Source organism: Phoenix dactylifera, chromosome 2 (genome assembly GCF_009389715.1).
Source record: "Phoenix dactylifera cultivar Barhee BC4 chromosome 2, palm_55x_up_171113_PBpolish2nd_filt_p, whole genome shotgun sequence".
In the NCBI taxonomy this organism is placed as follows: domain Eukaryota; kingdom Viridiplantae; phylum Streptophyta; class Magnoliopsida; order Arecales; family Arecaceae; genus Phoenix; species Phoenix dactylifera.
This window is the reverse complement of record NC_052393.1, coordinates 4,006,086-4,017,755: the sequence shown is the minus strand read 5'-3', so window position 1 is coordinate 4,017,755 and position 11,670 is coordinate 4,006,086. Positions and strand designations below refer to the sequence as shown.

The following is an 11,670-nucleotide window of genomic DNA, read 5'->3' as shown; positions in this document are numbered from 1 at the left end:
TCACAAAAATAGAGCATCCGCTGCAATGGTTACTGCCATGAGGCTTCCTAATAGAAAGCATTCATGATGAAGTCAAGAGAAGAGCTCATTGTAAAGAAAGAACATCAAAATCCATTAAGGGCTCGTTTGGTTCGCGGGAAGCATTTTCCTTCCTAGAAATATGATTTCTGGGAAACAAATTCCTAGGAAGAGGATGCCTAGGAAAGTACTTTTGGCATGTTTGGTTGACCATGGGAAAGTGACAAATTTCCAAGGTGCTTATGTTTGGTTGGCCATCCACTTTCCTAGGAAAGTTATATATAATTCCTATTATGCCCTTAATAAAAATTAGGTTTTTAATGCCTCTTTAATGCTTCTTTAATGCTGAAAGGACTTTTTGGGAAAAAGTAAAAATGGAGTGATTCCCGCCTCATGGGAAAGTAACTTTCCCATGTTTCTCATGGGAAAGACTTTCCCATGAAATGTGGGAATCACATTCCCATGGGAATATAACTTTCCCTTCTCTCTCCTTTGAAAACTCCAACCAAACAAGAGGCATCTCATTACTTTTCCGTTGACCACACTTTCCCCCCTTCTTTTCCCGCGAACCAAACGAGCCCTAATAGCACACAAGCAGTTTGTTATAACTGTCATCCTTCAACATGTCATGACATGCCATCTAAATATGTTTGGTAAGTAGGATATGACTTGATGTGACTACGAACTTGCTATGGGGCAGGTAGTTATTATTTATTGCCATAGTAATTGGGAGGATAGGAGTACTACATCATGGAGAGAAAGCGGATGGAGCAAATATTAGACATCTTTGGCCCGGCTCAAATCTATATGGCAACATAACAACCAAAGACAGCTCGGTATTACAATTCAAGATCTCTTTCAATCTCGCGATCTCGTCCTAAAGAAGAACGAAGTGTCACAGTCAAAAAAAACTTGATAAATTGGCTTCGAATTGGGATGGACCGTATTGAGTAGCCGAAGTGATACAACCTAGGACGTATAAGCTAGAAAATCTCGACGGTACCTCAATCCCTCGAACTTAGAACTTCGAGAAGCTACACATATATTACCAATAAAGTTCAGTATATCCCAAGTTCATTTTGATCTTCTTATTATATTTCTACCTTTTAGATCGGTCAACTATGACTAATATGTACAACTGAGATAAGATTGGGGATATCCTAGAAATGCTTGGGCCCCGACCTAAGACCTCAGATGTTAGGAAGAGCTCAGTAATGAAATCAGCTACTCCTGTGAAGACACCCCGAACACATCCAGGACCTCCGTAAGTCGAGCTCACTCAAAACTTAATTTGGGGATGAACTCCAGAATCTCACATGCAGATAGATTGACCTCAACAGCCTCCTACTCAACCTGACCAATTTTTGCAGATAGCTCCACGGCTCATTGTTCAGATGCCAAGAAGATCTCCCTAGCCTCAGAAAGATGGTTGTCGGAAATCATTGCACGAGTTCGAGCAGCCAAGGCTTGCGCTTCTGCTGACTCAAACTTTTCCTCGGCCTTCCTCGCCCTCTCCTCAGTTAGCCGAGCTTGCTTCTCTGCCTGCTCAAGATCGACTTTCGACTTCACCTTGACCTCGGCAACTTCTGCTCAGTAGCCTTCCATTTCGCATCAATGTCTGATATATGATGCCTAAGCGTCATAACGGCCTCGCACATATAATAAGCCTTATGGGCATGCTACAAAAAGATGTGATCAATATCCGAAGTAAAACATTTTATATAATATTAATACAAAAACTTACCCACCGCTCTTTGACCACCCGAGAAGACAACAAAGTCGAGACTAAAGCTTTAATCGACCATCTCGAGATGTAGAACTCGGAGGCAACATGACCCAAGGAGCTCGATGTGGAGGACGGAGATGCAGAGCTATGTTTAGTGGAGCTGATGAAATTGGACCAGCTTGGGCTAAGGTATTAGCATCATATGATGTCGAACAAGTAGTTACAGCGGCAGTGGACAGCTAGGCAAGGACAAGCCTTTCTAAAGAAGCCGACCTGATGGGTGACATGATCTCAACCTCGAGGTTGAGCTCCACACTTTCTATCCGAGGTTTCAGCACCTTGGGAACGGAGACCTCAGGAACAGAAGCCTCAGCCATGGCCTCGGAAGGACCCGAAGTAGATCCTCTCTTCGTCTTCTTCTTCTGAGGAGTTTCACCGGCAAACATTGCAGTTGCCCTCTTATGCATAGCTTTTCAAATCAACGCTGGGTTGGTTTTCATAGCTGCAACAACTACAAGCACAATAGAACTTAACGACTTGGTGAAAAGATAAAAATCTAAGGAATTTTATCCCAAGGGTCGGCTAGGTTCGAGCCAACATTGATCAGTGTCTCTTCGGATAACATTCTTGCAGCGAAGGAATCTTCAATTTAAGAAGAGTGTCCAAGGATCCCTGATCATCACCGAACAACTGTGGAGGTCAGTTCAAAGACCTTCGAGGTGCCCTTCACAAAGTCTCAAACTGCCATGGCCGCTTAGAAGAAACGAAAAAGAATCTCTCCTTCCATCCGTGAATGGAAGAAGGAGTACCTCGAATCAATTGGCAGCCCTTTCGAGAAGAAAAATACCACCAATTGCTTTTCGAAGGATGCCTCTTTAAAGTGAAGCATCTCTGAAAGAGAGAAACTGAGGCACAAATGTTGTAAAAAAAATAGAGGGCAAAAAAATCTACAATGACCTGTGAGGAGTTCAAAACTAGTTGGATCTAGATGAGGCTATAAACCCTCATCAACTGGATGATGAAAGGGTGGAAAGGCAATCTAAGCCCAGCCTTGAGAGTTTTCTCGTACAGGCCAAGCTAAGAAGAAGGAGGATTAGTCACCTAGTCCTCGGGACCAACGAGCTCAAAAGTGAACTTGGGAGGAACGAAGTGTTGAACTCGAAGCAAGTCCATCTCCTTTTGGGTGAGGACTGACACCTTGTATTCTGGTCTGGAGTGGACTTCGAGCTTAGCCACACTGGGATGTGAGGAACACTGAGCTCGAGGAGATTGGTCGGATGACCAACTCCCTGCTGAGACCTCGATCTCAGCCTCGCTCGTATAGAAAATAGAAAAGAAAAAAGGGAAAAGGGGCAAGAAAGAAAAAAATCTGAGCAGTCAAAAGCAAAAACCCACTAGTGGTCGTCAGAAAAAACCAAGGAGGATTTCGAAGCCCAAAGGGAAGAACTTTGTCGGAGAAGCACCCAGTAGAAAGCTCAAGCCGCCGGGGAGATTTGCAAAAGAAGCAAGATGTGCAAAATGAAGGAGGGGGCTACCCTTATATAGGGGTGTGAACGGCTCTAATTAAAGCAACAATTCGACTTCCCAAACTAATTCAACCGCGTGTTAGCTCAGCATATGGCGTGAGCGATTCATCCAAATCACCCCATTAATAGTGCCACAAAAAAACTCTAGAATAATGACGTCTCGAGACAGCCTAGATATGATGGCGCTTTGAGAAGGTCAATTGATACATTAAAACTCCCTTCTAGATGTCTTGCCCCTATCAAGATGATGATACAACTTCTGTCACCCGAACTAAGATTCAGTTCAGACTCAGAAGTGAAGGTGGAAAAAATACTGGACATGTTGACCTCAGCTTAGACCAACCTCCTTGACCTCGGTATTAACCAAGATGAATAACTTCAGCGAAAACTAAGGTGCCACTCTGCTTATGCTAATAAAGACCATCAGTTATGGCGACACTGTAGCCAATACACGATCGGTGTAATTATCGCTGTGTGCTGCTCACGCAGAACTGTTACCACGTTGTTAACGTGCAGCTAATCGTTACTATACAGTTAAGGCATGTCACGCCATATTAGATACTGGTTCAATATTCTACTATATATAAAGGGGTAGCTCGGGATCCTCAAGTAAACTCATTTGGATATTTATTTCTACAAATTTTCTTCCTTCCATACTATAGCTCTACTATTCTGACTTAAGCATCAAAAAATTTCCGCCGAAAACTTTCCAACAAGTAGACTTCTTACAGGTTAGCCTCGAAAATGACCAGTTCTTCCTCACCTTGGTCTTATCCAATCTCTCTCAGTACACTTCTTACAAGCCTCAAAGCGAGCTGAGCAACATCTCGGTCTCAGTTTAGAATTTAGAAGCAACAATATAAATTCTATACATAAGAGCTACAAGTCAAGTGATATAGCTGTGTGCAGATATTGGGGAAAGTCCACAAGGTGCCTCTTTGGAGCGGGCATGAGCGAACAAAAATAGCCCAATTTTGTAACGCTTTTATTAAGGAAAAAAAATTATTTATTTCTCTAATATTTTTTCTTCTTGCAAGTCCATGTGCTTGTTCTTATCATTCTGGACACCATATTATCCTCCTTAATTGTGCTGCTCCGCAGCTGGCAGACGGACTGCACCTTTTGTTCTTCAATTATGCTCCACATGAGAATAATACTTTGGCTCAGTACACTGTTTTTAGTTATGTAATGTAATTTGACAAGCTCATCTGGTGAAGTTATACCATACAATGTGCAGCACATCATTAACAGAATACAGTGATTTATTGTTCTATAATTTATGCAAAAACCTCCCTGCTATCCCTTTACAAGGGCTTTCTTTTTGCTGCTTGCATTTGACTTCCTTACAGTAAGCTATAATACCCGACATAAATCAGACTGGCCATTTACTCCATGTTCTTGCCAATTTCGAATAAGTAACTCAGAATGAGCAATGCAGCAGCAGCTGCGACTGTAACAGCACCTTGTGTTAGTATAGCCTTTAATTTTGATTTGGTGGCTGAAAGGATGCAAGGTGGAGTAAAGCCCAGCTCGGACAATTTCTTGTGTGATTCTGCATAGTCCTTAAAAAATGCATCTTCGTCCTACAAAAAGCCTAGGGTTATTATTTCGAGGATTGATATATGAAAGTTTAATGCAAGAGAAGAACAAGACAAGTTCATTCACTAAAAATGCAAAAGAGATTTAAAATTTTGATTATGTAACATTAGGTAGCTCTTCTCCAAGAGAGAATTTAAATGGGAATGCTAGTTACCAGACAATGTTTCACCGACAGTTCTGACTTTTTATTTGGAGGTGAGTTTGTACTAGCAAGTGCTAATCCGCCATATAACAGAGGTCAGTTATTCCATAATCAGAAAGAGATAACCCTAAGTTGTTTAGTTAATTGACCAAAGAAAAATTGTTGCTTTTCCTGTCATGCAAAATGAAGACATGTTGATGATACCTTTGCATATAGCTCAACATAACACCGAAATACAGGGTCCTCCAAGAGAGCCTTGTCCGTGGGAAGCTTCAGGAGCCCCTCTTTATCCCCTTCCAGAAGTTCTCTGATACAGAATATAAACACAGAGTCGATTTTAAACTTCCTCCTTTGTGAAAATATGAACAGCTGCATGATTTAATTCATATATGCTATGTACAAAGAAGAGCTAATGAGATTCATTTGTTTAAAGTAATTAAATGAGAAAAGATGATATCATGTCATTGCCAAACACTTTTATGTCAGAAGATTATTAAGCTAATGCTCTTACACATAGTAGGAGTTGTCGAAGATGAGAGGCTCCTTTGTCCAAGGACCTTCGAATCCTGTTCTCTCAGGATGAGCCCTTCCCTTCAACACCAAGACCAAACACAAATTGTCAGAAACTATAATCATCAGAAATACTAACACATCCATATCTCTATGCTGCAGAATTATGTTAATATTTTACCAGAGTATGGCCACCAGATAGTGCCACAATATCTTTGTCTGACAGACCCATCCGGTAAAATATTTCCCTCAAATGAGACACCCCTACATTGCATTGACCCATATATTGTCATAAACTACCAACCAGCAGAAATTTAAAGACAAGTATGACTGCATTCTCAAAAAACACCAGTATAACTGACTGGGAAAAAATAGCTTTGCAGTTAAGCCTATGGTTGTTTGATCATTCACGGATCATCTCATAATGAAGCATTCAGTGAAATAAAAGAGAACTTCAACCTTTCAAACATAATGGTAAGAGCAGCATAAAAAAGGTTTGCTTGGGGTTAAGCTAAAAGCAAAATTCAGAATAAAGATGAAAGAATGCTATAGATTTGAAGAAACCTCACTATACTCAAGTAATCTTTCCCACTTAATGATCTCAATATACTCTTACCCTACATTTTAGTCCTGAACAAACTAACTCTCATAGTACCTTAAATAACGTCTATTTATAAAATCAATTTTGTTGTCCAAAGATTATTCATGCTTATTAATTCCAAATGGATTCCCTGCTACCATATATTTTTTGAGGAAAACTGATTCCAAAAAGTTAATTTCTTATGAATTGAAATTGTAACATGTCTCACACATGATATAGTAGTCAAACATAAACTATAAATTTTCACATCCTTTTATATACCTGTTGTAATTATTCAAACTGAATGAAGATGAACAGCATCATTCTCTTTTAATAAAATGTGCAATTTTGATATAAAATTGTTATCCATCTGAAACTTAAAAAAAAAGAACATAAGCAAAGCATCGAAAAATATTTTAGACATCTAATCAAGACAAGGAGTTTTGTGAATCATGTAACTTTAATATGGGAACAATACTGATAAATTTTTGCATGTTTTAGCATTTTGCCACTCATCTTGAAACACAATTATTCATCTTCAATATCTAATAGCCTTCAGATAGTGTACTTTCAACTTATGGACTTTTATGGATAGCAGAATAACACAACACAAACAAAATACTTTAAAAAAATGTAAACACTAATACCACCTCAAAATGTGTGGTCTTCAAGACAATCATATATAGTTGGACTAAATGTAATTCGCACTCATAGAACTCTCACATGTGACTTTTCCGGAGATAGCTGCCTCTTTACATCTACCTCAAGAGCAAGTTTTAAAAGCTCTGTAAACAGTGGAGTCTTTAGGTGGATATAAAGTCACATACAGTGCCATGAAAATCACATTTTGACAACACTTTTGTACATGTCTTTTCTATTAATGCAACACAAGTATTTCCATGTAGACATTCATCGTACATGCCATTGACTAACCGTTTACAGACAGATAAGTCTAGGCTTAGTTGAAAATATGTGATGATAATTTTTATTATATTACCCTAAAAAAACATGTTGTAACATACCTTTCTTAGCATCTGGAAGCCTTCCTTCTTCTGGGCATTGCGATGAGTCCTAGTACAAGACAATGATCACTTAATATGCAGGTGTCAGTTGATTAAATATTTTTACAGTATTGCTATTTCACATACCATTCTTCCTGGGACAAAGTCAATAGTCGGCCCACCAGTCACTTCAACAGCAACAACTCCAGCAAGCTGATAATGACACTTGCAATAATTATTTTGAATGCACTAATATAGAGTAAAACCATAACAAACCCACAAAAAGCAAGCCTTATCCCACAAAAATAGGGGACAGCACTGCGAAACTCATTCATCTCTCTTGTGTATCAACTGCTGCTTCCCAGGTCAACTCATAATTTTTGACATCCTTTCTGACATTGCTAAATGTGAATAACAAGTATACCACATTCAATATAAACAGATCAATGGACATGAAAAACAAAGTGATTCGATGTTCCAATATATTTAGTTGAATACCAAAAGTATATAGTAAAAGGTTCTAAGTTCTAACACTTAAATAATGTGCTTAATTAAAGTTCTTAATATAAGGTTCTAACTGTCACACAGAAAGATACATTTGTTGCTCCAAATGCTCTGGTGCTAGCTCATCAAAACCTAAAACATAATATATCGAGGATACTTCTAAGTAATCAACTTCTTTTAAAGAGAGTACTTTAGCGAATTCTTTAGTTTCAAAATGGAGGGACATCCTACTTGTGGGCAAAAGGACCATGTTAGAGAGCATATAGTAAATTAAGCTGGAATCTTGGCCCTGCTGAAGCTTATTGCCATTCAGTTGGGATGGTTTTCTCATTACAATCAAATATTTTTCCCTCTTTTGATCACTATCATATTACCTCAACTCAAAAACATAAGGGGGCAAAAATTCAGTTTACCATTTATGCTCAAAAGTAGATATACTCTGCACAGTCAACAAAGCGTACGATCTAAACAAAAGGCTTTTATAGTTTATTTAAAGTGAAATAGAACATAATTTAAAGTTGATTTGAAAATATGTACAAGTTTAGAAGAAAAAAAAAGTGCAGCAATCACCTGATAAAGATCTGCATATGTAATCTTGGGATGCTTTGCTTTCACTGGCTCTGAAAACAAGTAACAAAAAAAAAGTGAGCATTCGAGTTTTCAATTGGTTTGAAACTATTGTCTTTCTTTATGAATTTCTGAAGTGGCATGATAAACTTCTTTGAAATGGGAAGAGTGAAAAATATTAGCAGAACTTAATATACATTAAATATGAAGTATGAGTTTCTTGGGAAAGTTTAGCATAAAATTATAAATGATAGTTACAGAAATTGAGTAGTGAAAGATAAAAACATCCATAAAGGGCCAAAAACCTTGTTAAAATTTTTTGAATTGAAAAGAGTAAAGAGGTAATTCAATTGAAGGTGCTCAACCACATCATGCTGAAACATACAAAGAGAAGAGCTCGCAAGATGGTGTCCAATGCATTAAGCCTTAGAAGAGAAACTTGACCATAGAACATAAAAAATAACTGCGGGGAGCATGGTTCGCTGTACCATAACTTTTTGTATTGGAGAAATGAGACTAAACCACATTTAGGATGGAGATAGTTGATTTTTATATGTTAATGATGAGACAATGATCATACATAAAATCTAGTAAGCAAATAACCAACCGAGAAATATAAACATGAGAATATTGGATCATCAACAATTTCAAATTGATGTGTGGATATTGAAAAATATAATAATGAAAATTATTATGTTATCATATTTTCTCATTACTCTTACATTCAAAAAAAAAAAAAACAAGCAGCAAGAAAGTGAGATGAATTCATTATTGTAAAAACAATTTTTCCACGATTATATCCGGTAAAAGATGGAAAAATAATGGGTGAAAGATAACAAGCATATTAAAATGGAATGACTTACCCAAAAGGTTTATAGCTATTTTTATACCAGCATTTGAACCATGGCTATACTCTTCCTCAAACCTAATTGAACCATTTGGACCACCTGTTTTTGTCTTTACATCATAAGTGCCAGCATCATGAAATCTATTAAAGAAAAAGAAAAAGAAGAAGAAAGTCATGTTAGACATTAGATTATTAAAAGAGTATAAGTGTCCTTACAAATCCTAGTTTTCATATCAACAGATGCATTAAAGAACTTATATCAGACAATCTAGCATTTCATAGGCACATAATAACAAGAATACTTGCATAGTTGCATTGCCAAAATTGTTTAACACTTGATTACTTAAAGAAGCACCATCGTGAGTACAACATATTCCTAAGTTGTAAACTTGGCATTTGAGGACTGGATGACTTCATTTTCGAACCTGGTAGTTTTCTCATGAAATTTGCTATCCTATGCAACAAAGAAACAGCTCCAGCAACTACTCTCTCTCTGATCTTTTTATGAACACCCACTACCCCTACCCATATTGAAGCACAATTTCTTAAACCCCAGTACTAATTACAGCTGTTGGTTGAATTCGGCAGTAATTAAGAGTACGGTAATTAGTTGGCATTGCAACAATATTGCAGTCCTTTTTTATTGAACGATAAGAGGAACATAGAGAAATCAGAAGTCCATAACTTAATAAAAAGTTCCCAACTATTTCTAATGATCTTCAGATGTTCTTCTTTTTTTTCAATAGCAAAATCATATCCTTCTTCTTAGGATCAACGCAGTGATTCTGTGGATAAATTATAATCATCTACTCTCAGGTGATATCAATCTTGGTGGTATTCTTCTACAATCAGAGTGACGAAGGTAATAGATGTCAACCAAACCACATGAGGTTCCTTTTATAAAACCAATAGAGACAAACATCATTGCAGGGAAAAGAAAATCAACAGAACAGAACTACTTATCCAACCTTCTGGAAAGGAAAAACCCTACCAACTGAAACAACGTCTAGAACCAAGAAACAGAAGCCCTTAAACCTCGGCAAGAACACATAAACAGCAAGAAAACAGGGAGCAAGAGAGGAAGAAGAAATGAAGAGAAGAAAGATCAAGAAAATGCACGACATGCGGGCCTTCTACCGAAAGATAAAAGCTTTACCGGGAAAAGGACTCGAAACCAATTAAAAGACACAGAAAGAGTTCAGATTTTTAGAAGCCAAAACGCACGGATGCTCCACAAACTCCAAGATAGAAAGGACACGAGAAGACAAAGCCAAGAAAAATTCGTTCAAGAAGAGCAAGAAATAGAAGAAGAATAACCCACGCGAGGCGGAGCATAATGGGGGCACAGCCCTTGCTGGAGATGAGAGCTCGGAGGTCTCTGCGGGCCTTCTCGATCTCCTTCAGGTACTCCTCGTCCACCACCGGCGCCGCCATTATTATCTAACTATCGCCGAGTTCGCGAGTCTTGTTTGGTCTTCGGATGTCGCTCAGGAGCACAGAGAGGGGGGCGGAGGAAGGAGAAGAGATAGGCCTCTGTTTTATAGTATCAAGTTTATAATAATAATATGGAGAGGAGAAGACTAGAAGAGAAGAGGAATCAGTGGGAAGGAATGGAGTGGAAGAGTGGAGAAAGGAAAGAATGTTTCGAAAGTGAAGCAGATTGGCTACTCTGTTCCTGTCAGTTATTATTACTCCCACGGATATTACCACCCAATAATTTAGTTTCGGTAGCATTACTGTGCAGGGAATTGGGACGTGCAGGTAGTAGTAAGCATAGGGGATGCAGGGGTGGGAATATCAAGCACTGGATCCTTCTTGTTTGGACCAGCAGCAACGGCCACACGCCACCGACATTCTAGAAAGTGTGAGGCATTTGTCCGTTCATCATTTTGTCGGCCCGGTCCGTTAATCTCATGTTACCGTTACGTTTCTAGACACGTATTATGAATGGTAATAACTTAAATTTGCTGAATGTCTCATTTGTATTAATTGGCAATTAGACACTTCCACATATAGGATTCAGAAAGTATAGCATCTTAAGTATATCTGACAAAAATCTTGTTCTTTAGTACATGTGAATGCAGTAATGGAGAAGGATATTTTGAAACAATGGGTACATTGGGCACAAATTTGTTTCAACTTGCATATGAAAACTATATGAAAAGAACTGATGCAAAAGCATATGAAAAAGGAAAATATAAAAAGGTATAAATCCTTTATTAGGAAGATATTTGATAATGAAGGTTCAGTATGGTATTTTTTTTCTTTGAAAAAATGATATTACACGTATCTAGAATTCAAGATATTAAGATATCACAAATTTATAAAGAAGCTAAAATGCTGATGATTGGAAAGTGAGCTATATGTGGCTAATCATACTAATCATACTAGAACAATAATAATGACATTCTTCAACAAATTTTTCCGCTTAACTTTTAAATATTTTATTTTCTTATTCTTATGAATGTATTCATACTCGTATTAATTAATTCATTCAATTTATTACTAATTATGACATACATACATGGATAAATGTATTTACTGTTGTATTTGTTCTTAAGAAAACAATGCTTGCGGTCATGCTTTGTCCAGGTAATTAACTCAGGATTCAATGTGGGGATAATTTGAAGTTCCATGTTCTATTATATTA

At 37.7% G+C, this 11,670-nt stretch overlaps 1 protein-coding gene across 1 annotated transcript; it reads right to left on the bottom strand.

The window, feature by feature from the left end:
* Positions 1-4,427: 4,427 nt before the first annotated feature.
* On the bottom strand, positions 4,428-10,672 carry LOC103706176 (probable L-ascorbate peroxidase 4, peroxisomal). Its single transcript, XM_008790214.4, has 9 exons — positions 10,342-10,672; positions 9,037-9,161; positions 8,177-8,226; positions 7,250-7,315; positions 7,124-7,172; positions 5,703-5,785; positions 5,523-5,602; positions 5,216-5,318; positions 4,428-4,853 (listed from the first exon to the last, which is right to left on the bottom strand). The coding sequence occupies exons 1-9, from the start codon at positions 10,452-10,454 to the stop codon at positions 4,656-4,658; spliced, it is 867 nt and encodes a 288-aa protein (XP_008788436.2). The 5' UTR covers positions 10,455-10,672; the 3' UTR covers positions 4,428-4,655.
* Between the last annotated feature and the right edge of the window lie 998 nt (positions 10,673-11,670).

Excerpts from the sequence above, each read along its gene's own strand:
- LOC103706176 (XM_008790214.4), bottom strand. The coding sequence starts at position 10,454 with ATGGCGGCGCCGGTGGTGGACGAGGAGTACCTGAAGGAGATCGAGAAG. Across the intron at positions 5,319-5,522 it reads TTCGACAACTCCTACTATGT|AGAACTTCTGGAAGGGGATA; the intron begins GTAAGAGCATTA and ends ATTCTGTATCAG. Across the intron at positions 4,854-5,215 it reads ATGTTGAGCTATATGCAAAG|GACGAAGATGCATTTTTTAA; the intron begins GTATCATCAACA and ends GGCTTTTTGTAG.